The sequence below is a fragment of the Ambystoma mexicanum genome, chromosome 14 (genome assembly GCF_040938575.1).
Source record: "Ambystoma mexicanum isolate Mex_15411 chromosome 14, UKY_AmexF1_1, whole genome shotgun sequence".
Taxonomy (NCBI): domain Eukaryota; kingdom Metazoa; phylum Chordata; class Amphibia; order Caudata; family Ambystomatidae; genus Ambystoma; species Ambystoma mexicanum.
Genome location: NC_090940.1, coordinates 267,752,195 through 267,778,761, shown reverse-complemented (window position 1 = coordinate 267,778,761; position 26,567 = coordinate 267,752,195). Strand labels below are relative to the sequence as shown.

At 48.4% G+C, this 26,567-nt stretch overlaps 1 protein-coding gene across 6 annotated transcripts in view; it reads left to right on the top strand.

Annotated features, from left to right (window-relative positions):
• The window catches only part of MDGA2 (MAM domain containing glycosylphosphatidylinositol anchor 2), a 2,250,375-nt gene that overhangs the window by 1,422,454 nt on the left and 801,354 nt on the right, over positions 1-26,567 (top strand). For all 6 annotated transcript variants that reach the window (XM_069637392.1, XM_069637389.1, XM_069637393.1 and 3 more), the window contains exon 7: positions 23,273-23,602. In XM_069637392.1, the coding sequence (XP_069493493.1) occupies positions 23,273-23,602 (330 nt within the window). The remainder of the gene's footprint in view (positions 1-23,272; positions 23,603-26,567) is intronic.

Below are 26,567 nucleotides of genomic sequence, written 5' to 3'. Positions count from 1 at the left end.
TGCCTACTTCCATATTCCCATCCTAAAGGGGCACCGAAAATTCCTCAGGTTTGTGGTCCAAGGGCGTGACTACCAGTTCAAAGCCCTCCCCTTCGGACTACGGTCGGCACCCAGGGTATTCACCAAGTGCCTTGCACCGGTGGCGGCGCAGCTGCGCCGCGAGGGGATCCACGTCTACCCCTACCTGGACGACTGGCTCATCCGAGCCAAGACGAGGGAGCTCGCCGTGGAGCACACGGCAAGGACCGTCCAACTTCTCACGGACCTGGGATTCTCCGTGAACTATGCTTAGTCCCACCTGGTACCCGCGCAAAACGCACTGTTTCTGGGAGCGAAGCTCGACACAGTGTCCCTTCTGGCCTCCCCGTCGGAGGAAAGGACCAGGTCCATCCTGGGCAAGGTACAGCGGATGTTGGCTTCCGACGCGGCCAAGGTGAGGTCCATCAAGTCCCTCCTCGGAATGATGTCTTCTTGCATCTACCTCATTCCCATGTGCAGGCTCCGGATGCGCCCGTTGCAGGAGTTCCTGGACGCGCGCTGGATCCAAACGACGGGCGGCTTCGAGGAGAGGATCACACTCGACAAGAGTTTCCGCCGAGCGGTCCGGTGGTGGGGCACCCGCACGCATCTGATGGCGGGCATGGACTTCCAGACCCCAGACCACCAGGAGACAGTGACCACGGATGCCTCCCTGGAAGGGTGGGGAGCGCACACCGAAAATCTGCACGCGAGAGGCTTTTGGCTCCCGACGGAGAAGTCCCTCCATATCAACGTCCTGGAGCTCCGTGCAGTGTTCTGGGCCCTCAGGTCCTTCCTTCCGTCCCTCAAGGGCAAGGTGGTGAGGATCTTCACCGACAACACCACCATGTTTTACATCAGGAAACAGGGCGGAACCAGGTCCCCAGCACTGTCCAAGGAGGCGCAGGACCTGTGGCATTGGGCCGTCGCCCAAAGGATGTTTCTGGTGCCGTTTCATCTGGCAGGGATAAAAAAACACCATCGCCGACTCACTCAGCAGGGAGCTGCGCTCGTGCCACGAGTGGGAACTACGGCAGGATCTAGTGGATCGCCTCTTCCGACGGTGGGGCACACCCCAGATCGACCTGTTCGCGACGGCGACGAACTCCAAGTGCCGGAGGTTCGCCAGCAGGTTTCCCCAGGCGAGGAGCATGGGCGATGCTTTCTCGTTCCCCTGGGAGGGCCTGTTCCTCTACGCGTTCCCTCCTTCGCCACTGCTAATCCGGCTCGTCAACCAGCTCAAGAGGTCACGGTGCAGGATGATCCTCGTCGCACCTGCGTGGCCGAGGCAGATATGGTTCCCGGACCTTCTGGACTTGTCAACGTCCCCGCCAATCAAGCTGCCGGTGGACGCGGATCTACTCTCCAGGGAAGGAGGCGCCATCCTCCACCACGACCCGAAATCGCTGAACTTGCAGGCCTGGCTCCTGCAGCGCCTCTGCACTCGGCCCCGTTGAAGTTTCTGTCGTGGAAAACAGCGTTTCTTGTGGCCATCACCTCTGCACGACGGGTGGGAGAGATCCAGGCCCTTTCCTGCAAGGCCCCGTACTTGACTTTTCACGACACGAGGGTAGTGCTCAGGACGCACCCCTCCTTCATGCCCAAGGTACCGTCGGACTTCCATCTCAACGAACCCTTGGTGTTGCCTGTCTTCTTCCCGTCGCCTTCGTCGCCGGCTGAGAGGACTTTGCACTCGCTGGATGTGGCTAGAGCGCTGAAGTTCTACGTGGACCGCACGAAGTGTTTTCGGAAGACATCACAACTCTTTGTGAACTTTGGACCTGTCAATCAGGGGAAGGCTCTCTCGAAGGCTTCCATTTCCAGATGGCTCTCCGGCTGTATCATGTACTGTCATCGGTTGGCAAACCGACCGCTGCCTGGCCGTCCGAGAGCCCATTCCACCAGAGCGATCGCACCTACCACGGCATTCCTTTCTGGTGTGCCCCTGCTGGACATATGTAGGGCTGCTACGTGGAGGTCGACGCACACCTTCACGAAATTCTACTGCGTCGATCGGGATTCCAGGGAGAAGTCCAGGGTCGGCCAAGCACTGCTGCGCAACCTGTTTGCCTGAGGTGAGCCTGGTGAGGAGGTAAGATGCTTAATGTTGAGTTTGATGTAATGCTTAATGTTGAGCCTTTGCCACCTCCCGTGGTTGTGCATGTGTGTACTGCTATGTATTCTTTATTCATGAGCATGTGAATCCATGCCAGACCCCATGCTGGAGAAGGAACAAGTTACTTACCTCAGCTCCTTTCTCTACTGCCTGCTCCTCCTCTCCAAGCAGTCTCCATTCTCCAGGTCGCTGTCTTCCCTTGTGGTGTGCAGCAAGGATTTTCATACCCCCATGTGTGGGTCATGCAGTCCAATTGCCAAACTATGGCAAAACCCATTAGCTGGACATGCCTGGCTGTGCCATCTATACACCTCCATAGCCCTCTTCTTTGTCTCAGTACAAGAGTGGCGTTTGGGGCTGTCTGAATTAATAAAGGAGATGAGAATAACTCTGTATTGTCTCATCCTCGTCTTGGTATCTGATTGATATATTACTGCTTTATTAATATAAGGAGGATATGTGTTTATCTCACACAAATGAGGATGAGTCGTCCTAGTTGGTCTTTTCCTCATCCCAGTGCCAAAGTGGTGTTTCTGGGGGACATTTCGGACGGAAGAAAAGGGAAAGGGCTGACTGTAGCCTACAAAGGCTTGAGGGATCAATGGTTCATTCTGAAAAGGGAATGGGGGATACCATGTCTCCCCTAAGGACGTCCTCTCCGCATTACTGAAGTTCCCTCCACCCAGGTGATCCACCCCCAAGGTCAGGACACAAAATCAATGGCCTTTCCCTGGCTATCTGAAAGGAGGATAGGGGAAAAAGAAGTGAGGACCTCACAAATTCATCACCGTTTCACCAATCTGCACCAAAGGTTGCATAGTTACCTGCTAGGACCCTCTCGACATTACTGGCTCCATGACATTTAGACACCCCACAATGTTCCCCGGATTTCAGCACAAGTCAACATTTGTTTGTGGTTGTGTAGTTTGGCAAAGCGCTGTTCCTTATACAATTCCACACCGTTTCACCAATCTGCACCGATTTATGCATAGCTATCTGTTATTATACCCCACCCTTTTCCCTGGATTTCAGCACCTTCACATATGAGATGGTTGTCTGAAATCGGCGAAACATCAATGTGGTCACAGAACGACCGGCCCCACCAGGGTGAGGCGACAGGTGGGGAGATAGCACAGAATATTGCAGTATGCCAGCAGCACACCAACTCTTGTCTCCCCCACACATCTGCTCCGGGGTACGTCAGCCAGTCACACTCACCCATTCTCAGCGCAGTTTGCTTCAGGGTGCAAAGCACGTCAAGCGATAAGCAAATCGGAAGAGTGACCTACAGGATCAGTATTATCTTGTCTGTCTAAAGAACCTTTTCGGAGAAGGGGCACTTCTGCTAGTTATGTATAAAAAGGTTCCATCTAAAGTGCTTTGGATAAAGCACTATATTAATCACAAGCTATCATTATTAAACATTCCACATGAGGCAGGATTTTTACAAACATTTAAAAAGATTTTTATACCTGTTGTGTTTTTGTGTGTTCTTTTTACAGTTTCGTGTTTGGGGAATTTGTGTTGTCCCTTCAGTCTTTTGCATCCCTTTGTCTGCTTAGTATCTGTTCAATGTTTTGTGAGCTTCCCCCGGAAAGCAAAAGAAAAAACAAATCCCTTTTACTCTAATCACTTTTTCCTTTTGCTTACCCTGAAAACACTTTAAGAGGCTGAAAGCAATGTTCCGGCCCCCCAACAAGAAAATGTTTGATTTCTCAGGTTTGCCTGCATGTTGTTGCATTCCTGCATGTATGTTTTATGTGGGGTTTTAAGTCTCATTTTGTTTACCTGTAGTTTGGCAGTACTGCAGTGTTGTTTTGTGCTATATCTTGTTCTCGGGTGTGGCTCTTTCAGAGTTTCACTTCTTCTCTGGGTGATATTTGGTCCTTTTTGGTTTGCATTCTCTTGTTCTCTAGTTTTTAATTTCGCTTGTGATTTTTGATTCTAATCTCAGACAGTACTAGGTAGGGGAATGGCATGCTCGTGACTCTGAGAAAAGAAGGAGCTGATAGCAGAAGACCTGTATAGTATGTCTCCTCCTGTTGCTGTCTCGTTTGGGTGATTTGACATGTTATCCAAATATGCTGCTCACATTGTAATTTTTCCAAAGATATACCATCAGTGTACCTTTTGCACAAGATCCCCCAGAGAATCTCTGCTTCTACTAATCCTCCACGCAGGTGTCATCCAATGGTATGTGTGTCTTTCGTTCTAGGAGATGGACAATGAATGGTGTTGCCCTCCTTCCAGAATCTGTTACATCCTTCCACAAATATTGTGTGAGCATGCACTTGCACAAGTAGTCCTCAGCAATTCCATAGTCGTCCTCATCCACAAAAACAGCACCAGATGCAACTTGTCGCAATAGCTAATTTCAAGAGTCAGACATTGCATGGTAATTCCAGTTTCACTGAATCTTTGATACTTTTTCCCATAAATATTGCAGGCTATTTCCCCTCTTCTCTAGCATGACATCTATTTACGGTTGTAGGAAAGTTCCATACAGGCCTCTGTGCCAGATTTAATTACAGGTGATCGATTGTACAGTATTGTATGCATCTTTGGCTATAGAATTATACAAGTGCTATTTCTGAGACCAATTTCGCCATTCAGGCTCCAGAAGCAATGCTGTATTGTTGACACTACAATTGTTATTTGTTGTAAGGAGAGGTGGGGCCAAATATTGACAAACCCTGTCTATCAAAACTAAAGAAAACGTTCTCTACATAGAACTGTATTGTTGATAATGACATTTAGAATTGATCTGTATATGGAGTTATTTCACTTTTTCAACCAGCAACAAATTCTGTAAATAAAATATTGTACGACATTTACGTTTTTTTTTCTTGGTTAGTTCTGTTTAAGAAGTTTGTTTCCTTGTTTCTTTAATGCATGTTGTACTGTAGTTGAGATCAAGCTTTTGCAACCTTTTGTCACCCAGGCTTGAGATGAGGTTAACATCACAGACACCCTGCTCCAACCCAGTGACTTAACTATGCATGTTAGACCTGCACAGAATGGAGGCTGGGGCAGAATTAGTCTGAGCAAAACCACAGAGCTTCCACCAAGTGAATGGTAACCTGAGTCTCCCTAAAGGATTTCCTTTCAACTCCTTACTACCTCCCTGCATTCAAAGCCTAATCCTCCCCTTCATCCTTAATGTGATTAAATCATCTTGTACCTAAAGTGATCTCTCTTGCACATCCTGTTCTCTCATCTCATCTCCTTATAGTTTCTACTGTGGTTCCATATCATGCTCTACCACATGCTTATACCTCTACAATGTCCAACTTATTTTCCATCTTTCTGTCTCTTAAGTCTCCTCCAGCCTCTTCTCGATGTCCTCTTCCTGTATCATCCCCCTCTCCCTTCATAAGGTCACTGCCAACCACCTACTGACCTCTTCTTACTCCTCCTTACAAACTCCTCTCCCTTTCTTCTAGTACCTCCTTAAACCTCTTCTTGATTTCTACTTCTGACTGTCCCCTGTAACTTCTAAAACATCCTCTTTAGATCTACTGGTTGCCTCCTTCTAACTAGTTTCCCCTCCAACCTTCTCCTGCTTAGATCTTACTTCCTCCAAATGCTCATTCCAATGTCTCCATCACACTTTCATTATATCTCCTCCTCCTTCTCCTGAGTACTTTCTTTCTCTTCTCATCTATCTTCTACACCCATGGAGCGCGCTCTCACTCTCTCTCTCTTTCTCTCTTTTTCTTTCTTTCTTTCTTTCTTTCTTTCTTTCTTTCTTTCTTTCTTTCTTTCTTTCTTTCTTTCTTTCTTTCTTTCTTTCTTTCTTTCTTTCTTTCTCTCTCTCTCTCTCTCTCTCTCTCTCTCTCTCTCTCTCACTCTCTCTCACTCTCTCTTTTTCTCTCTCTCTCTTTCGCTCTCTCTCTCTCTCTCTTTCGCTCTCTCTTTTTCTCTCTCTCTTTCTCTCTCTTGCTTTCTCTCTCTCTCTCTCTCTCTCTTTCTCTCTCTCTCAGCTTCCAGATGTTCTTCTCTTCAGGCGTCTGGTGATCTCCTCCTTTCCCTTCAGTATGGTTGTTCTCTGGGTTCGCCACCTCCTTTCAACTAGCCCTCCTTCTGATGTTTCTCTCCGCCTCCTCCCTTTCTTTCTTGATATCCTTCCTCTACCTCGCCTCACTTACATATGTCTTTCCACCGACCTTCATTATTTTCGCCTGGTCTTTCTCTCCTCCGGTCCCTTTCAACCTACCTCCTTCTTTCTCACCCTTCTCTCTGCCATCTTAGTTATCTCATTTATCATGTGTCTCTGCCTCCACTGGCCTCCTACACACCTCACTCACTACTAACTCCTGCCCTCCTAAGAAACAGCTTGTAGTTTTTATAGCACCTCAGCCCTTCCCCTTGGGCCACTCTATCTGGAAATAAGTGATGGTGTATCTTGTGATTAAAGTTTTAGTGTGATTAGAGCAGCAGGGTTTGCCAATCAAACACCACCAGTTTGCCATGCCCCACTAGACTAGTACATGGCAACCCTTACAGAGCCTACTTCTGGCTCAGCTGCCATCTGTTTGCACAGTTCTTGCAGGATACCAGCAAGCGGACCAGCCGTGCACAGGCTGTTGCAAAATCTCTGATGCAACAGCATGAACATCTCTGGAAATGATTTACTATGCCCCTCAATGAAAGTATGATTCTCCAGCAGACAACTCCCAGATGTCCCCTCCAATGGGGACCACTTCCCCTTAGATGACTGGGGTTCCAGTTGGAACTACGTGCTGGGGCATTTCATTAAAGAACATGTATTAAGTCATAGGAGTGCCAGTGACAATCCTCTGCCTTAGTCCAGAGAGATGGATGTGCGGTCTGAGGGATTCTCCATGTACTCACACTGGGAGTGATGGCACCAGCCCCCAAGATCACACCATCACATACCCCCAATCATAGTCCGGGACAGTACTCGTGTCCCCAAGAAATGGATTGTCATTTTACAGCATTGGGTTAACTCAGTAGGTGCTCTCCTATTGACCAGGCTGTGTTCCACTCTCCATATATCTGTCCACTCTATAAATTATAACAAACTCCCTTTCACTTCCATTAGTCTCTATAAATCGAGGGTGGTGGGACATGCCTGCAGGCATCCCACTGAGGTACTAATATATACAGTGCCAAATTATTTGAGGACTATCTCTGGGATGCTGATATGTACCCTGGTGTGAAACACATATATGTCCTACGAGAACACTCTGAGGGATTGTGTCCCCTTTTTTTTCTGTTCACTCCTTCTCTTAATCCTTGAAATATATTAAATCAATTCAGTGCACACTTTCACTGATCCTGGATCAATAACTGTTCCTGTATGGTGTTTCAAAAATGGATCTATTTATTTCAGGTACGGTTGTGAGAGTTCAAACAGTCTTGTTGCCCAATCCTTGGAAAATATAATCCAGAAATGTAATCAATGATATGATCATGCTTATGCTTTCGCCAGCCATGAGCTTACTCCATTCATCAGGCGTGAACAAGGACAGACTATTCAAGGTTTTCCCAAGGAATAGCGTTCTCTTCTCCGTCAGCCCCTGACAGCCCAGAGTTAGATGGAACAATGACTCTGGTCTATTACAGAACCTACAATTTACATCCGGATTTTGCCAAATCCTCCTTTTTATAAACATTTCTTTTGTGGGGAATAGGTTTAATCTAAACCTCAGAAATGTGGACCAGATAGAGCTGCAAGGGACCAATTTGAGATGTTTCGAGAATTGCAGTAGGTCTTATATTGTTCTCTTGCTGTGATTGTATCTATCCAATCCCTTCTCCATTGTTTGATTTTGGTTGCATTAGGGTTATTCAGCAGATCAGATTCAGAAGACCCCAAGTTCATCAGGATTCTGGTACACGCTAAATTCAAATTCAAAGCATTCAGGATGGGTTCACTTTTATCCTCTAGGGCCTCTTTCAAGAGTTTAAACCCTCTCACTGGGGGTTCTGTCCTACACTTTGTGTACAGAGATAGTTTTCCACGCCATCATTGTGCACAGGGATATAAAACCCAGCTTGGTGCTTACGGCGAGCATTGGCATACCTCTAGACAAATCAAGCACTCTGAGCCAACATCTGCCCTCCAAAATCATCCTCTAAGCATGATCCTTTGAGGTGAAAACCTCTTCTCCATAGGTAACGATAGCATCACCTTGGCTTTATAAAATTTGACCACCGGGATCAAGGAAAATCGACCAAATCTTTTTAATAAGATACGTGCTTGTGATGCTAAATGTAACCTTCTGTTTGAGTTGGGCTATCCTGGGACTGTCATTTAGACTAGCATTGACCAACATGCACAGATACACAAAAGAAGTGGTCACCGCTATTTGCTCCCTTTTAAACACCATACTAGTCTGACTGTTTTCCTCCCCACCACAGACTGCAGGATTAGAACATTTGTCTTGGGGACATTAATCCTGAGTTTATTGATTTTCACGTACTCCTGTAACTCTCTCGGCTGACGTTGAAGGTCAATGGGTGTTTGGTCAGTTAAGGCCAAATCATCTGCATTGAGCAAATGCCCCACTCAACGTCCATTAGGCCTGGGTGGGAACAATCTTACCTTATCCAGTGATCAGCCCAAGTCCAATTTGAAAAATGTGAACAGTTCCAGAGCCAGGGGCCACCCCTGCTTAAGACCAAACCTTGTAACTATCGACTCTGAGAGGAGACCCCTCGCATCTAGTCTTCCTCTCGAGCTTGTCCCGGAGTAGAGCGACTGTATTGTTCGGAGCAGACTCAGGGCAGCCACCCTAACTTGCCCCATAGCAGCTGACGATTGACCGAATCAAATGCCTGTTCGAGGTCTACGAATGCCAAATATTTTGTTTTTTTGTTCGCCAGGACCCTCACCTTCAAAATAATCAGCAGGAAAACATTTAAAGATGTTCCCACCTGCTTGACGAAGCCTGATTGATGGAGGTCGAAGCTTGCCGAATCCGAAATTCAGTGCCTCAAACTCTTCAGCAGTAATGCTGCATAGATTTTTCCAATGACATCCAGCAAGGCGATGGGCCAATAGTTGGCAGGATTGTCGCAAGTTCCATTTTTGAACATCGGTACTATTTTATATAGAAGTTTTGCAAGAGTCCGGGACCCTTCCCAATTTCTCATTCTTTTGAGAAAGAACCTCAAGGAATTCAGCCCAGGGTCCCAACTCCGCCTTAAACATGACATTAGTCAGACCGTCGGGTCCCAGATCTCTAGAGTTCCTTGCCTTGGATATGAAGTCAAGTATGTCATCCCTATCAAATCACAAGGCCCCTGAGTGTGTGTCTATCATTAGGGGCATCCCAACCATCTCACACTGAGTTCCGAAATGGTCAGTGAAGTGATACACCCATCTCTGCTCGGGTACCTCATTTACCTGGATCGCTGTAAGGTCTGACCCCACTGCATTGATCAACTTCCACATCTCGGCTATGTTTTTATTTCCAACCCGGGCTAGCATGGATTCGGAGCCAGCCTGGTTCAACCTCCATTTATATGACCTCAGCCAGTTCTGATATTGTTGGCGATGTTTTTGCAGATTCACTCCCATTAAGTTACCCTTTGCTGATCGAATGTGTATAACATCAACTCTGAGAGACCTCATTTCTTTCATGATGTCCCCATTGTGTGTATGTTTGGGAACAAATTCCGTCTTAGATGTCCTACCGACCACAGAAAAGAAGTCTAGCAGGAGTCTGGGATTGTTAATATCCTCCACGGAGGGCAAACCTAAGGTGCCTCTCCCATTCCCCCATAGTTTTATTTGTAGGGCTTCGATTTCTCTTGCTGACATTCGTAATCTGTTATGGCCCTGATTGACAGGGCGTGAGCAAAGGCTTCTTTAGGGGGGGCCATGCTGGTCACCCATCGAACACATAAGACATTGTGATCACTTTTTTCTGTGTCTCTGAATTCAAAGCTTCTAACATGTTTCAGAAGCCTCTCATTCACAAAAACATAATCAATTGTGCTATGCTTCGCTTGACCATTCTGTGTGGTTTTCCCTGGGTGGTCGCCCTCCACCTGGCCATTCAATTTGTGAAAGTTTCAGATTCTTTGTGCCACAACCCATTCTTGGAGTCCAAAGTCACCCCTTTGCCCAACCCTGCCACAAGATCCGCAATGTGAAAATCACCACACACTATGATCTCGGAGCCAGGATGGATTTCCAAGCATTTGTTTAAGGTGTCAGCAAAGGTGTCCATACATCGCTCTACAACCTTCTCACCTGGTTCCCAATAGAGATTACATATTATGTAGGCGTCCTTACCCTGGTTATTGGCCACTTCCATAGAAACCGTATGTATGTAAGGGTCTGGATGTTCAAACCCCAACACCGAAAGGCTGCCACCCAACTCTACCACCATCAGTAGGCGGATGATGGTCTCCCTTTAGGCCCCTTTATGGCTGAGTTCAAGGTGACAGAGTAACCTCCCGTTAAAGGAGGGTCAGATACCCAGGTTTCCTGTAAACATATAATCAAGGTTTTACTTGCATGGGTGGTTCCTAGGCCAAAAAGGAGCTTACGGCCCCGGGTGTTCCATGAAATTAGGGTAATTTTCCCCTTCCTAGTTGAAATTTCATGCTATTTCATAGATTGTTTAACCACCAGGGCCTCAGAGAGCCATGTCCATGAGGTCTGATCCTCAAGACCTCTTTTTAGCTTATCTACAGCGGTAACCTTCCTCTGTTGCTTCGGCTGGCCCTCAATTGTTATGACAAGGTCTCCAAGTTGGGCCTCCATTTCAGGGAGAGTACTCATTTGGTTGCTTCCCATCAAAGCCCTGCCCTGATGCTACGCCTCAGTACCCACCGTCCAAACCTCCGCCCTATGGATTAGGGCTGACCGCCCTCTGTTTTGCAAAGACCCACCTCCCTCCAATCCCTGGGCCCCCTTTCTCTCCATCCCCTCTAATACAACCTCAACTCAGGAGAAGTTTGATTGAGGCTGATGGGGACACTTATCCATCCGAAATCCCCCATTCCCTTGTTGGATATCAGAGAGCTTCCTGTCAAGCCTTCTTTTTAATGCCCAAGCTCCTCAGCAACTGTGTGCTCTTCTGACTTTGCTCTGGGGTGCTTGGGAGGGATAGATGCCTCAAGAATTTTCTTGCTCCGTTTGATCATTTTTTTTTTTTTTTTCCTGTGGGCTCATTTTTTGACTTCTTTGATATGTGGGATTGAGGGCGTCTCAAGATCTTGTTTTTTCATCTTTTTCCTTCCAAAAATAGGGTATTCATTATGGGACGGATCTGCCACTTCCTCCCGAAAATCATTTAGTGACTCCACATCTCTGGTGGTATTACATAGGGCTAACCCTTCAGCTGTATGCTAGGCGAAGCGGTCTAAGCAGTCATGACAAATGCATTTAGTGCCCCCCAGACTTTTGGACCTCCGTTGGTGTTCCCACAGCCAAGCCCTGAGATGTCAGGGATGCCACCGCCTCACTCAGGCACACTGCAGGGTTAGTTTCATCCACCGCCAGGGGTTTGGGACACCCAGACACCATTCCCTCAACCCTTACCACATGGGCTTCGGGAAGTGTACCCATTTCCCCATACTCCTTCCTTGGTGGTTTCCTCCTGTTGCGTTCCTCGATTAGGGATTCCAAAGTTGATTTTAGTGAAGTGGCATTAGGCTCCAAACTTTTTTCATATGCGGCTTGGGCCGACGTCACAAAGCCTTCCAAAAAAATGTACTTGGTGTGCATTATGGCCAACACTGTAGAATGGTCCTTTAAGTTGTCATTCAGTGCCTCATATCATTTTAAAAAGGGGGCCAGTGAGATGTTCAATGTTGACATCATTACTGGGTCCAAGCGACCACCCCCTGTTTCCGCTCTTTGATTTAGCTTGACATGATTAAAGTTAAACCTCCTTTTTTTCCTTCTTCAATCAGCTGCTCCTGAGATGATCTAAACTTCTGCGGGCCCTGATCTTTCTGAGGAAGTGGACGAGGAAGACAGTTATTGCGATGGCTTTGGGCTTCAACTCCTCTCGTCTGTCGGTCTTCCCAAAGGCCCTCTACAGGTCAGATGGTTAGCCAAAACATCCCCCTGAAGACTTCCTTCGTCTGGGAATAAAAATACTAAAGGCCCAGAAAGGGGTAGGCCCACTTTTCTGCCACCTACCGAAGGGCTGCCCGCTTCCTCATAGGGATCCTTCCCCATCGATAGCGGCTTTGGAGACCTCCTTGTCATTGATGGTTGTAGACAGAGGACCTGGTGACTTGCTCACATGGAGGTAGAGCTCCTCTGGAACTGTACTTGCAGAAGTAGATTTAGGGCGTTCCGTCAAAGCATTACCGCCGTCTTGAGACCACTCATTTCTAACATCAGGGGCAAGAGGGTCCTGCTGGGCTAACATCCGATCCGCCATCAAGCCTTTGTTATTGTTCCTATGTTGGTGCAATGTAGAGTCTCCTGGCCATTGCTTGTCCCTCACTGTACAGATGTGATTTAAGTCGGAGTTAGACAGCAGTGGGTACACCTTGTTTGAGTTGGAGTGCATTTCCATAGTACTACCCGTCTCCAGGATCCTCATCTCCAGTGCATGATACAAATCCTGCTCGACTGTTACCACTGACTCCAAGAGTACTCGGTCGGCTATCTCACAGTCCATGGACTCCTCTCTGTTCCCCAAAGGTTTCTGAAAAAGAAGCATTTCCTCTTCATCTGTCACTGATCCCTTCCGAGAGGGCTATGAGTTTACTCTTCAGCTGGGCACACTGGCAGAGAGACCCCCCTCTTCTCCCCACGCCACATACTCTGTTTCCTTTTTCAGTTTCACCTGTACCCCCTCTCGTCTCTTTGAGCCCCCTTTCCAAGTTACCATTAACTCTGTCAGGTTTAAGTACACTTAGCTGCCCTGGGTGGCAGTTTGTGATATTGTGGGCAATCTCGCCTCCTCCGGACCCTTAGGAACAAAGACTACACATGAGTTGCGTCTTGAGACAGGCTTTCGGGCTAGCATTTCGGGCGCTGCCTCACTTGCATCGGTAGACCTCGCTTCCTGGACAGCCACCAATCTCTCCTGAGGTAAGTCAGAAGGCAGCAGTGCCACGGTGGGGGGCCCTCCCTGTGATACCGCTCGGCAGCCCTGCCCTGCATTCACCTTCCATCTGCAGGGCATGCGGCACGGGACTGGGTGTTGAAGGTAAGGGCAAAATTAAAGTTAAGGTGATGGTACTTTATGGCAGGTCTCAGCCCTTGCATCCATGTTCTTTTTGTCAGCTCCCTCTCCAACTTTCTTTGGGAGCGTCGATTCCTCCAAGATTTGGAGCTTGCCACTTGAGCATGGGAGGGCCTCCTAGTCCAGTATCCTTGGGCTAGGGTTGCAAATGAAGTGTGGATCAACCCACAAGGTCTAGTGGCACCCTTCAACCGCTCCACCGGCGGACCACTGCAGACACCTTATGCTCACTTTCCACTCCGCGTTCCACGGAGTGTGTGAGTTTTAAAGTTAGGGTCAGCACAGTTTCCAGCAGCTCCTATGCCTCCTCAATGAACACGGTGGAAAGACTTTCACCGCAGACCACCTTATGCTCACCTCCCAACAAAAAATGGGAGAGGGTGATCTACACTTATAGTGTGTTTCACTTTAGTTGGAATAAAGATCAGTTCAGCCATAGCGGATATTCCTCCTCCACTCTTTAAATGTTAAACCTCCATCTATTTCATTTTCTTTAATTTGAAGAAGGGGCTGTCAGTGTTGATCAGAAATTACTTGCAATAACATATTTACTGATGTTGGAAGCAGTCCCCAGATGTGGGTGTCTGTATAAAAGCACAAAGATCAGATCAAGTGGTGAGACCGTTTTCTGAAGGGTGTGACAATGAGTGACCTAGACCAGGAATAAAACAATATACGTGCGCACACCCACAACTTGTGACTTAGAAAGGTAACATTACCCTGGGGACAATTGCTTAAAACTAGAGTTGAATGGTAAAAATATACAAATTATATTAGTAGGCTACACTTGAGGGAGTGGTTGGGTCAACAGGATGGAAAAGGGAGGTTGCGGGAGGAGCACACTCTTTGGCAAGTAAGCAATATGTAAGCCGAGCTTTGATGAGATCCACAATCAGGCTGGCTTTGATTGTCATGGGCAGCAGGTCCAATGGAGTGGGTTGAGTAGGGAGAAACATCGGAAGCAAGAGGAGGCACAGGCACAGTGGACACCGAGGTTACGTGAAGATGAGGAGCAGAGGGAATTAGATGGTAAGTGGAGAGGTATGGAGGAGCAAGATTGTTGATATCTTTGTAGACTAAGAGAAGGAACTTGAAATGGGAGTACTTGTGCATGGAGAGCCAACCAGCAGGGTGTCAGTAGGTAGAAGAAGGGGTGACTGCATAGGTTGTAGAGTGTGGTGTGTGGTGTGGAGTATCAGAAGAAGGGTACGGTATTGACATTCTGATTGGATGTTTATTAATTAATCAGAAAAAGGTCTAACTTTCCCTATTGCGATGTGGGTATTCCCTGCCTATGTAAATAACTAAGGTGTTCGTCCATCGTCAGGAAGTCAAAATACGAAAATGGTCAGCTGTCCATAAAAATGAATCCTATTTGGCCCTACCGCTGTTCAACAAAAATAAGGTCAGGAGAATGTCTCCCTTCTCCGTTTTTTCTCTCAAGTTATTCTCCTTGGCTTCATGTTTCTTACCAGTAGGTTAATTTCAAATATCTCTTGTCAACCGGTTATCCGTTTTTCTAATTCTTTCACAATCTCTGTGGGGGTTATCTCGTTATGAATTGATTTACATGAGTTGCTTTTGTCTCCCTTTTATCTTTTCCTCTATAATCAAGTACCTTCTGTATTTTGGTAGCACTGGTTTCCTTAGATGTGATTTTTTTTCCTTTCACTTGGGGTGTTTTGGCTTATCTTGTCTCACAGGGATCTCCCTTCTCCAAAATGGGGTCTGGCATGGATTCACATGCTCATAAATATTGCCATTTGTCAGGCTGGGAATCCTCGGTAAAGAAAAAATCAGTTTCAGTTTCGTTTCTGAACTGTCTTTCTACTAGTAACCAATCACTGGTCTCTGGGTCATACTGCCCCCCAGCCAATGACTGACCTCTTCCTAAGCCCCTTCTCTGGCAACCATCTTCAGATTTTTACCGCATGTTCAAGTGTTGGAAGTCTCGAGCTTTTACTGCGTTTTGCGATTTTTCAAAGAGTTTATTCTCATTTTGTGGTCAATCGAGCCTCAAGCTCCATTGATTTTACTTCCGATCAACGGGGACCTGTTTCGGAATTTTCTACGCTCCTCAAGGGCCTAATCTCCTAGAGTTTCCACGTCTTGGAGGATTCCGGAAGATCATTGAGGCCTACCCTGCGTGGACATGGCCCAGGACAAAGGAAACTCGACGCCCGGATCCAAGCTTTTCAGGAGCTGCCCTGGATGCGGATTACAAAATGTCTTCAAGGAGGATGAGCACTCTCAAAGCCTCTACTGCCTTCATGAAGACAAAACGCATGTGGAGAAGGACTGTGCGTTTTGCAAGATTATGTCGAAACGGACTATGAAGGATCGTCGTATCCGGCTCACCAACTGGCTGGAGGGAAAGAGCCCAGCAGCAGGTGAGAAGAAGTAGTAGTCCGAGTGGTCTTCTAAGACCTTTGAGGGCACTCCAGCAACAGCGGCCCAACAAAAGGCAAAGCACCGCGAGTCCGCGGGGACCGGGACCACTGATCGGTCGGGCTCCTCGGTTACCAGGCAGGGCGTATTATCACCGACGCCATCAACCACAAGCCAACGCACTGGCTCGGTGAAGAGGAAGTCGGAGAACCCGGGTAAGCTTCGGGAGAAGTCCCGGTCGATCCCGACAGAGACAGCTGAGGGGGAGCGAGGCGGTGACCCTCCCCCCAAGGTGAAGGCCTCAGGCACGCCCAAGGTTGTGAAGGCTCTGATTCACCCGGCTATGGCCTCAATTGAGGGAGTCGTGGCGGCCCTGGCAAAACCTAAGGAGGCTTCCCCAGTGAAGAGGCCTTAAGGGGCTAGAGTGTCCCTGCCACCCCAGAGGAAATAATCTTTCCTGCCTATCGAGAAGACCCCCGTGAAACCCCAGCAGGAGAAAGATGGGGGGCATGGTAGCCATAATGGACACAGATACCACCTCTGAGGATGAGTTGGCGAGCGTCCAAAGGATCTTGGACAAGAAGTTCGAGTAATCCAGGGCCCATGGGAAGGATCCCGACAAGGCCGACGAGGAGAGCAACGGCGGGGCCAATGAGGAAGATAGGGCCGCGGAGGATCCCACGCCCCAACCGTCGGTCCCGTTACAGCCCGTGCCCATGCCACAGGACAATTCAGGAGCTATCTTGTTGGCTATTCAGAACCTGTGCACGGAGATAGAGACAAGGATGCCCTTACCCCCCCTCTGATGACCCAGTGGAGCCTGGTCCATCGGGGAGCCCGCCTAACAAGCGGAGACAAGTCCATCCTCCTCCCCCCTTCCATCCTTCACCACCATCACCTCCGCCGAGAGATGAGACGGGAACAGAGATGGCGACAACGAGGACGGACAACGACAGTGGTGACGATGGAATGGACCTCCCTTCACCACCTCGTCAGGCCCACCCCCTCGTGACGAAATTGGCTTCTTCCACACCATGATCGCTAGGGCATCTGAGCTCTTTCAGCTCTGCCCCGAAGAACAGAAGAAGGAAGGTCTCCTCTACCAACGGCGGGAGGCCAAGAGGAAGACTGTCCTCTCAGTCCCGTTACTGGACGACATCTGGGAGGAGGGGCTGGCGCTCCGGAAGAACCCGTCCACGGCTCCTGCTAAGAGAGACCGGTACGAGAAGAAGTACCGGGTCCCGGACTCCACCCCTATGTGCCTCAGGGCACAGCTGTCCCCGGATTCAGTGGTCTCTGTGGCGGCCAAAAAGAAAGTGGTGGGGGTGACGGCCTCAACTTCAACATCTCCGCCGTACGGCGAGGGGAAGAAGCTGGACGCCATGGGACGACGGGTCATCTCGTCGGTGGCGGCAACAATTAAAGCAGCCAATGCCCTCGCGATTGTGGCACGCTACAACAGGGAGCTGTGGTTCAAGATCGCTCCCTTGCTGGACTTCTTCCCAGACGACAAGAGGGCTGAGGCCTTGGAAATCCTACAGGAAGGAGAAGTAGCGTCGGACCACGCCATTACAGTGGCCATGGACATCGCTGACACCGGCTTTCGTCAGATGGGTAACAGTGTTTGCCTTTGCCGGCACGGTTGGCTCAAGGCCACCACCAGGCTGTACAGAACAGAGTTCTGGACATGCCTTTCGACGGGAACAACCTGTTCGGCAAGACAGTGGACGAGTCACTCCAGGCCATCAAGGCGGACACTGAGACGGCTCGGGCCTTGGGTGTTCTTCAACGACGGCCGTCCTTTCGGAACTCCGGAGGCAAGCAAGGGGCCTCCAAAGGATTCGGCTGCAGTTCCTCGTCGTACCGCCAAACGGCCCGCACCTCGTCGCAGGAGGCCTACAGAGGACACAGCAAGACAGGAGGATCCCATCGTCATCGCCAAGGAGGCCAAGGCGACAAGGCCACGAAGAAACAAGATTGAACCAGCCATGGGGTCGGCCCCCACCGGAGCACCCCGGTGGGAGGCCGGCTGTCGATATTGGTCAGCGTGTGGGAGTCCATCTCCACCGACCGTTGGGTGCTGGATGCCCTGGCCCACGGGCACACTCTGGAATTTCAAAAGGTGTCCCTGTATTCCACCCGTGGCCAGGAAGGAACGCCACGTCCCTCAGCTGCTGCTGGAGGTATGGGCGATGCTAAATAAGGGTGCCATCAACCTCGTCCCAAAGAGGATCTGGGACTCCAGAGTGTACTCGCGATACTTCCTCGTCCGGAAGAAGACCGGCGGTTTGCGACCCATCCTGGCCCTTCGTCGTCTAAACAAGTACATCAAGTCCCAGAAGTTCCAGATGGTCACCCTCTAGCACGTGCTGGGACAGCTGGAGGAAGGCGACTTCCTATCGTCGCTGGACTTGGAGGATGCCTACTTCCACATACCCATTCTAAAAGGACGATTTGTAGTCCAAGGGCGACATTATCAGTTCAAGGCACTTCCCTTCGCATAGAAGTCAGTGGCCAGGGTGTTCACCAAGTGCCTAGCACCAGTGGCGGCACGGCTGCATCTGCAGGGGATCCACGTCTACCCCTAGCTGGACGATTGGCTCATCCGAGCAAAGTCAAGAGAACTCGCCGTCGATCACTCCGCGAAGACCATCCAACTGCTCACGGATCTGGGATTCTCAATCAACTTTGTAAAATCCCACTTGGTACCGTTGCAAATCACCCTGTTCCTTGGAGCCAGGTTCGACACAGTGGCGCGATTGGCTTCACTGTCGGAGGAAAGGACTAAGGGCATCCTGGGCAAGGTACAACGGCTGTTGACCATGGATGCGGCCAGTTTGAGGTCCATCAAGTCCCTACTCGGCATGATGTTCTTGTGCATCTACCTCGTGCGCCTATGCAGACTGCGGATGCAACCACTGCAGGAGTTTTGAGACGCCTGTTGGATGCAAGCAGCAGGCAGCTTCGAAGACAGGTTCTTACTCAACAAGACTTTCCGCCAAGCGATCCGGTGGTGAGGCACCCACACGCATCTGGCAGCGGGCATGGACTTCCAGACTACAGCACATCAGGAAACGGTGACGACAGACGCCTCCCTGAAGGGATGGGGAGCGCACACCGGAGATCTCCACGCAAGAGGCCTTTGGCTCCCAGAGGAGAGGTCAGTCCACATGAATGTCCTGGAGCTCTGAGACGTATTCTTGGCCCTCAGGTCATTCCTTCCGTCCCTCAAGGGCAAGGTGGTAAGGGTCTTCACCGACAACACCACCACGATGTTCTACATCCGGAAGCAGGGGGACACCAGATCCCCAGCCCTATCCAAGGAAGCCCAGGATCTGTGGCACTGGGCTGTCGCCCAAGGGATGTTTCTGGTACCCTTCCATCTGGCGGGAATAAAGAACACCATCGCCAACTCACTCAGCCCGGAGCTGCGCTTGTGCCATGAGTGGGAGCTGCGGCAGGATCAAGTGGATCTCCTATTCCGTTGATGGGGCAATCCCCAGATCAACCTATTCGCAATGGCGACGAACGCCAAGTGCCAGAGGTTTGCCAGCAGGTTTCCCCCCGCCGAGGAGCATGGGCGATGCCTTCTCATTCCCCTGGGGTGGCCTGCTCCTGTATGCGTTCCCACCGTTGCTGCTGCGACTCATCAGTCAACTCAGATGGTCCTGGTGTAGGATGATCATCGCACCGGCGTGGCCGAGGCAGATCTGGTTCCCGGACCTTCTGGACATGTCAGCGTCCCCCCAAGTCAAACTGCCAACGGAGGCGGATCTTCACGCCAGAGAAAGAAGTGCCATCCTCCACCACGACCCGGGGTCGCTGAACTTGCAGGCCTGGCTCCTGCAGCACTAGAGTTCGGAGGGTATGATATCCTGGCGGACTGCAAGGAGGTGCTTGCAAAGGCCAGGGCGTCCTTGACCCTCAAGTGCTATGGACACAAATGGAAGAGGTTCTCTGTCTGGTGCCGTGCACAGAAGATTAACCCTCTGCGGATTAAGGCCCCTCAAGTGCTGCCGTACCTACTGTCACTGGCCAATGTGGGGCTAGCTCATGCCTCCATCAAAATCCATCCAGCGCCGATTTCCCGCTATACCAGAACTCCGGGACGATCATCTCTGTGGTCCCATCGCCTGGTGAAGGAGTTCATGAAAGGACAGTTCCGGTCATTCCCGCCGGTGACGGCTCCGGCCCCGGCGTGGGAGCTCAACGTGGTGCTGAGCAGGCTCATGGGACCGCCATTCGAGCGTCTGCATTTGGCACCGTTGAAATTCCTTTCTTGGAAATCAGTGTTTCTTGTGGCCATCACCTCCTCACAACGAGTGGGAGAGATACAGGCTCTCTCCTGTAAACCTCCATCCCTGACATTCCACGAGACAAGGGTAGTGCTGAGGACGCATCCCTCCTTCCTGCCCAAGGTGCTGTCGGACTTCCATCTCAACGAGCCCTTGGTGTTACCTGTTTTCCTTCCGTCACCTTCGTCGCCGGCCGAGAGGACTTTGCACTCGCTGGATGTGGCTAGAGCGCTGAAGTTCTACATAGACCGCAAGAAGACCCTTCGGAAGACATCATAGCTATTTGTGAACTTTGGACCTGTGAACCAAGGGAAGGCCCTCTCGAAGGCTTCCATTTCCAGATGGCTCTCCGGCTGCATCACGCACTGTCACCGGTTGGCAAAGAGAGCACATTCAACCAGAGTGATCGCTACTACCACAGCGTTCCTGTCTGTGTGCCTTTGCTGGACATCTGCAGGGCTGCTACGTGGAGGTTGACGCACACCTTCACAAGATTCTACTGCATCGACCGGGATTCCAGGGAGGAGTCCAGAGTCGGCCAAGCAGTGCTGCGCAACCTGTTCGCTTGAAGGTGAGCCTGGTGAGGAGGTAAGAGATGTTTAATGTTGAGTTGTTGATATGCTTAATGTTGATCCTTGCCACCTCCCGTGGTTGTGCATGTGTGTACTGCTATGTAATCTTGTATTAATGGGCATGTGAATCCATGCCAGACCCCATGCTGGAGAAGGAACACGTCACTTACCTGTAACTGTTGTTCTCCAGCATGGGTCTGGCATGGATTCACATGCGAACCCTCCCTCCAACTCCTCTGCAGCTCTTCTCTTGGTCCTACTGCCACTTTACATGCTACCAAATCTGAAGATGGCTGCCAGAGGAGGAGCTTAGGTAGAGGGCAGTCATGGGATGGGGGCAGTATGACCCAGAGACCAGTGATTGGTTACTAGTAGAAAGTTCAGAAACGAAACTGATTTTTTCTTTACCAAGGATTCCCAGCCTGACGACGGGAATATTCATGAGCATGTGAATGCATGCTGGAGAACAACAGTTACAGGTAAGTAACTTGTTCCTTTGCTCCGCTTCATAGGATTCTCCTTCTGGTTTACAGTCTCTGTTCCTTAGCACATAACGTATTTTCCCCTCTTCCAAGGACCTATGTCTCTGTCTTTCTGACATCTTTTCCAACATGTATTGGTTTTCTCTTTCTCATTATTAAAGTTCCACTTCTTTGGCTTCAATGTTACTTTCTCATCAAGTCTATTGCTATTCCGTAATGCTCTGCTTTTGGTCTCCTGTTCTCCCGTTACCTTGGATATGGTGAGGAAAGGTCTCTGCGGCCTCTTTCTGGTCTGGGTCTGCTCGGTTGCCTCCTTTCTTCACATCTCTTGTCTTCGCCAGTGTCCCACTCTCTGTGTTTCCTCTCTGTGTGAGCTGGTAACGCTATAGGTATCCAGATGTTTTGCTGCTTTTACAGCATAGTGGTTTCGGCGTTGTTCTGCGGGCACCCTGCCCACCTCAAAAATCTTTGTGGTCAAGCCACCACTGTCTGTTGTACGCGGGGCGACCAGTCCTTTGCTTCCTCTCTGAAAACCGTATCAAAGCTCGCAGGCTCTGCAGCGCTCTGAGACACCGCCCCTCTCCAGTTTTACACGGCAAGGGGGCCTCCCCTGCAGCATATGCATCTCTCTGCCTCGACTCACGCTGGTGTCTCCTCCTCTTCCAGGCTCCTCATTCCAGTTAAATGAGAATTTCTGTTTAAAGGAACAGATCCTCTTTATAGCTAGCAATAGTATATTTTAGTATTCTCTTCGCCCACTTGAATTGTATACTGTTTTGCACACTTGGCATTCCCATGTATTCAATCAGGGGATGTGACTTAGGGGATTCCTGACAGAAACGGAAATCCTTCTCCCCGACCGGGGAATCCCTCCCAGTGAGGTCCCACTTACCTAGACCTTGAGGCAGGCTGCTGCCGAGCAGGCTCACCTCCCTAGCCTCATGATAGGAAGGGGCACAGGGATTCCACCTGAAGATAAGTATCATTGTTATATGTGCATAATTCAGAAATCTCGATCTTCGGACAAGCAAAATATCTGTATTTGGCAAGTGAATACCAGGACTCCACATTGGATCCTCTATGGGACTGAAAGAGAGGAATGGCTTTAACTACATCGGAGAGTTATTGAATTTTCAGTAGTCCAGAAGTCATCCATCCACTTTATCACTTGCGTCAATGGAACCTATCAATACCATCAGTACCACTACTCCCAGTCCGCAACTTGCATGTTGTTGCCCCAAATGGACAGAATCGAAAATTCCCTCCCATTACCTGCGAAAAATACAACCTGGATCGGCACAGGATTTAATGTTGATTTACACGTGTGGATTTATGAGACCACTACCTTCTTGATCACTTTCTCAGTTACTCATTTTAGTGCTGTGCGTTGGAATGTCAAAAAATTCTCCTGAGTTGAGGGTTGATTTTCTGAACTCTCACTCTCTCACCCTCACAGGCGTAGAATCACGTCAATCTCATGATACAAGCTCAAAGCTTGGATTTACATGGCTCGGCACACCAGGACTAATGTGTGTATGTGCTCAGGCAGAGCCGCATTCTGCTTCCAGTAAGCTGCAAACACCGCACGAAAGAGGTCAGCCTTTGGCTTACCCTGAAAACACTGATGATTCCACCCACACCCGTCAGTTCCACCAGGGTTGGATGTAGACCAAGAAACCTTCGTGTGTTTATAAATTCGAGAACCTAGTCTGTGTACTTTTTAATGTTTTCGCTACACAAGGAACGCAGTAAAGCCCAAACTCTGGTTCTACGCTTTTCCCAAGGTGACTCGGTGTACGAATGTTTGATTACCTCTGTTGACTACATTTTTAATGACTCTGGGTGTCTCACAGAAGCAGTGAAATACATTTGCCAGCCCCACTTCAAACTAGAATGCTAACGTATTCATTTAAATGCCTTCCTTAATGTGATTGTGAGTCATTCAAATTCATTTTTTATTCACTCATTAAACATGTGCATGTTAATTCGTTTGTTTAATACTGCTGGAGGGTACAAAGAAAGAATGTTACAACTTTGGAGAGTTGGTTTAATGAGCCCTGGCCTGCTCAATTACGAAACTTTTCTTTCATGCTACGCTGTTTCGAAGAAGCCCTGGAAATGATACCATGGGTGTAATGTTTGTTGAACATCTAAATTGTTAAATAATGTCCAAGTTTTAAATGGCCTGTGTGTTTTTCTTTTCCCCTTTCAGCCTTGAAAAAAGGGCGCTTTTGGATAACGCCGGACCCATATCACAAAGACGACAACATTCAGATTGGGCGGGAAGTCAAAATCTCTTGTCAAGTGGAGGCTGTTCCTTCTGAGGAGCTCACGTTTAGTTGGTTCAAAAATGGACGGCCCCTGCGAAGTTCCGAACGAATGGTCATCACCCACACGGATCCAGATGTGTCTCCGGGTACAACGAATCTGGATATCATAGACCTGAAATTTACAGACTTTGGGACCTACACTTGCGTGGCTTCGCTCAAAGGAGGAGGCATATCTGACATAAGCATCGATGTGAACATCTCAAGTAGCACAGGTGAGTGGATCAGTGTCCTTCAATTATTCCCATTTGTGCATTGACATAGCATTGTAAGAGCCAATCAGGATCCAGTCATCTTGGGCATTATTCTCCAGTATGGCCATGAATTCTGATGGCTCTCTAGATTACAATATCCAGTTCAGTTGCTATCCGCTGTCCACAACTGCACCCCTCCACAACTGCTCTCTTATTGTACTCATTGGTGTGGCCACAGCCTGCTTCTTGTTCTGCTGCCACACATTTTAGCTGCTGCCATTCGACTGCACTGCCTGACCCATGAACAGCAAAGACATTATAAAAGGATTTTGAGTATATGTTGCTAGGAGGAAAATGTTGTCATTTTAGTCTTCTAAACCATAGTGAGTGACTTCACCTAGCCCCCATCATTCCCTCATGCTGCCAGGAAATGCAGGCAATTATGCACAATTTTCTCATGCCCATAAGTCAGTGGGGACATAACTTCCCATATTGCCCTGGGAGTCGGGCAATCATTAATTACACTCCTGTGATGGGGCAGCCATTATACTCAATCGTTCCGCAGAGGGTCTCAATCACTGTTGCAAGGCCTTCCGTTTCCCTCCAGACATCCCAAATCCATCTGCAGTCTCCCTCAGGCAACGTTCCGTACTGACAGTACTCACTCCACGATGCCAAGAACCCTCGCCAGCTAATTTCTTTTGTTTTTAACCGTCTTTGCTATTTTACCATGATAAAATAATATTACAGTCGCGGGGTGGATGATTGTAACACATGTTATCACCCCTTGAGCGTCTTATGTGCCCTCCGCTTCACCCCGGCCAATACCTTAGGTGTGACCCAATAACACCTGTTACCGCCCTGTGTTGGTATGAAGCAAAAGTCATATCGTTAGCCTACTTAAACCTGTGGGTATGTGGACATTGTTTTATTCCAAATTCTTTTTTCATGTCCCAAATTCTTTACTCATGTTTTTCTTTCCTGTTTCTTGTTACGTCTCCCTGATAACGAGGTTAGAAATCAAAGGTTGCACTAATGCCCATATGTGATAGTGTTATGTTATAATAAACTACTTGTGATGGGCCAGTCTTTCCTTCGCAAGACCTTTATAAATACAGTTGGTGAAATTACAGGACGTGTGTGGTTGTCTCCGTGGCTGGGCATGAACGAGCAGGTTTTGCCTGTAATGTTTTCCAGGCATTGTGGGCAATTGTTAATTTCTTTTTAGGGTTCTCTTGAAATGTAGGTTATGTGTGTGCTTAGTTGAATTGGGAAATGTGACAACATGCATGTTTTTTGCCCTGTAAAAATAAGTTTAGTATGTAATGGTTTCGTGAAGAGGAGTGCATTGGAAGAAAGAATTCCTGAGAGGAGTGCATTGATTGTTAATAATCCTGCACTTTGACTGCTCCGTGATTTGCACTTTGATTGCTCCTTGATTTGTCTCGGAGACCAGTTTTCACCCTGCTAGAACCACTTACTGAAATAAAGTATTGGTTTGATCACAGCATGCGAATTGGGAGCGGTTCAGCAAGGATTCACACACGCTCATTCAGAACGGGCTGATTGATGTTCTTTATTCTGGGAGTTGAAGCCCGTAGATGACGTGGAATTCAGTGGCGAAACCCTGCATTACATGCTCAGAAACCCCTGGTGCTCCCGCCACCCAAGGACTGTGGGCAAATCTGGTGGAAATCCAGTGCATTTAGAAAGTGGCAGGATATCTCTGCGCCACAGCGGCTACATATATTTTGCCAGTGGGGGCCTTTATATTAAAATGTGGTTCACTTAAGTGGAAAATCTGCAGTGCTCTGCACTTTCTTAAATACCCAGTGATTCGATGCAGTGTGATTTTGCAAATTGCATTCCAGTCCCTGGGCGTGCTTTTCTAGGTCAAGTTCTCAGGAACAGGGCTGTCTAAAGCTTTTAGAAAACATTCTTAGCATCTAATGTAGAAGGCTAAGGTGTCACTTGACTAATTGATAGATTACTTTCTTGTAGTTATGGAAACAGGAACGTCATTTCAACAAATTGCCATGGGTAGCGGAAGTGACATCCCACAACCCTTGACCTCTGATGACATCACAGGCAGTGATGTCATTTGACCCAACCCCAAAGTGACATCACGGGAAGCCAAGGAACACAACCTTTCACCCCTTGACAAAACAGGAAGGGGCATCACATAGCATTGTATCTAAGTACACAACGGAAAATATGGTTACGATATCACTATAATGTGATATACATTTCACACATTAATGGATCACGATATGTATAATTAATATCAGTGTGTGTATAGGCCCATATTACCAAATTACTGTGAATGCAAGCAGACATCCAAGGCCAAATGATAATGATGTGCTATTATAAAGCACCTTCGCTTAAGCGCTTTATATAGAACAAATAGACATACAATATCACCCAATGAGTATTGTTATTCATTTATCGACCTCAGAAGGATGAAAGGTTGAGTTGAGGTGTTTAAGAACAGACTAAATCAGTGACTCACCCCTGAAGTGTGCCTGAAGTACACCTTTAATTAGTCTAGCAATTATTGTATAGAATTACAGAAAGACACTTATTTGTTATTCCTATTCTTTCTTATTTGGGGGTAACTGCTCAAAGTGTTACACTAGTGCAACCACATGGTTTTCTTTTTTTTTTTTTTTTTTTAAAGGCCTGAACAAGAAAGACCGCCACTCCATAAACAAAGAGCTGCATGGCACTGGCCACAGCCAACCCAGTACCTTAGATTTAAAATTTAAAAAAAAAATACAATTTTTTTAAAGAGGTAGCAAGGGAGACCACAGTTGCGACACCCCCATGACATCCCTGGATGGAAAGATCTAAATTATCTATACCTTCGGTACTAGATTGCTTATTCATGACATCACATACTTGTAGCCACAAATGTGCGAAGATGTCCTGACCTCTGCTTCAACTTGAACAAAGTCACATTTCAAAGATCCCAACCACTGGGAAGACT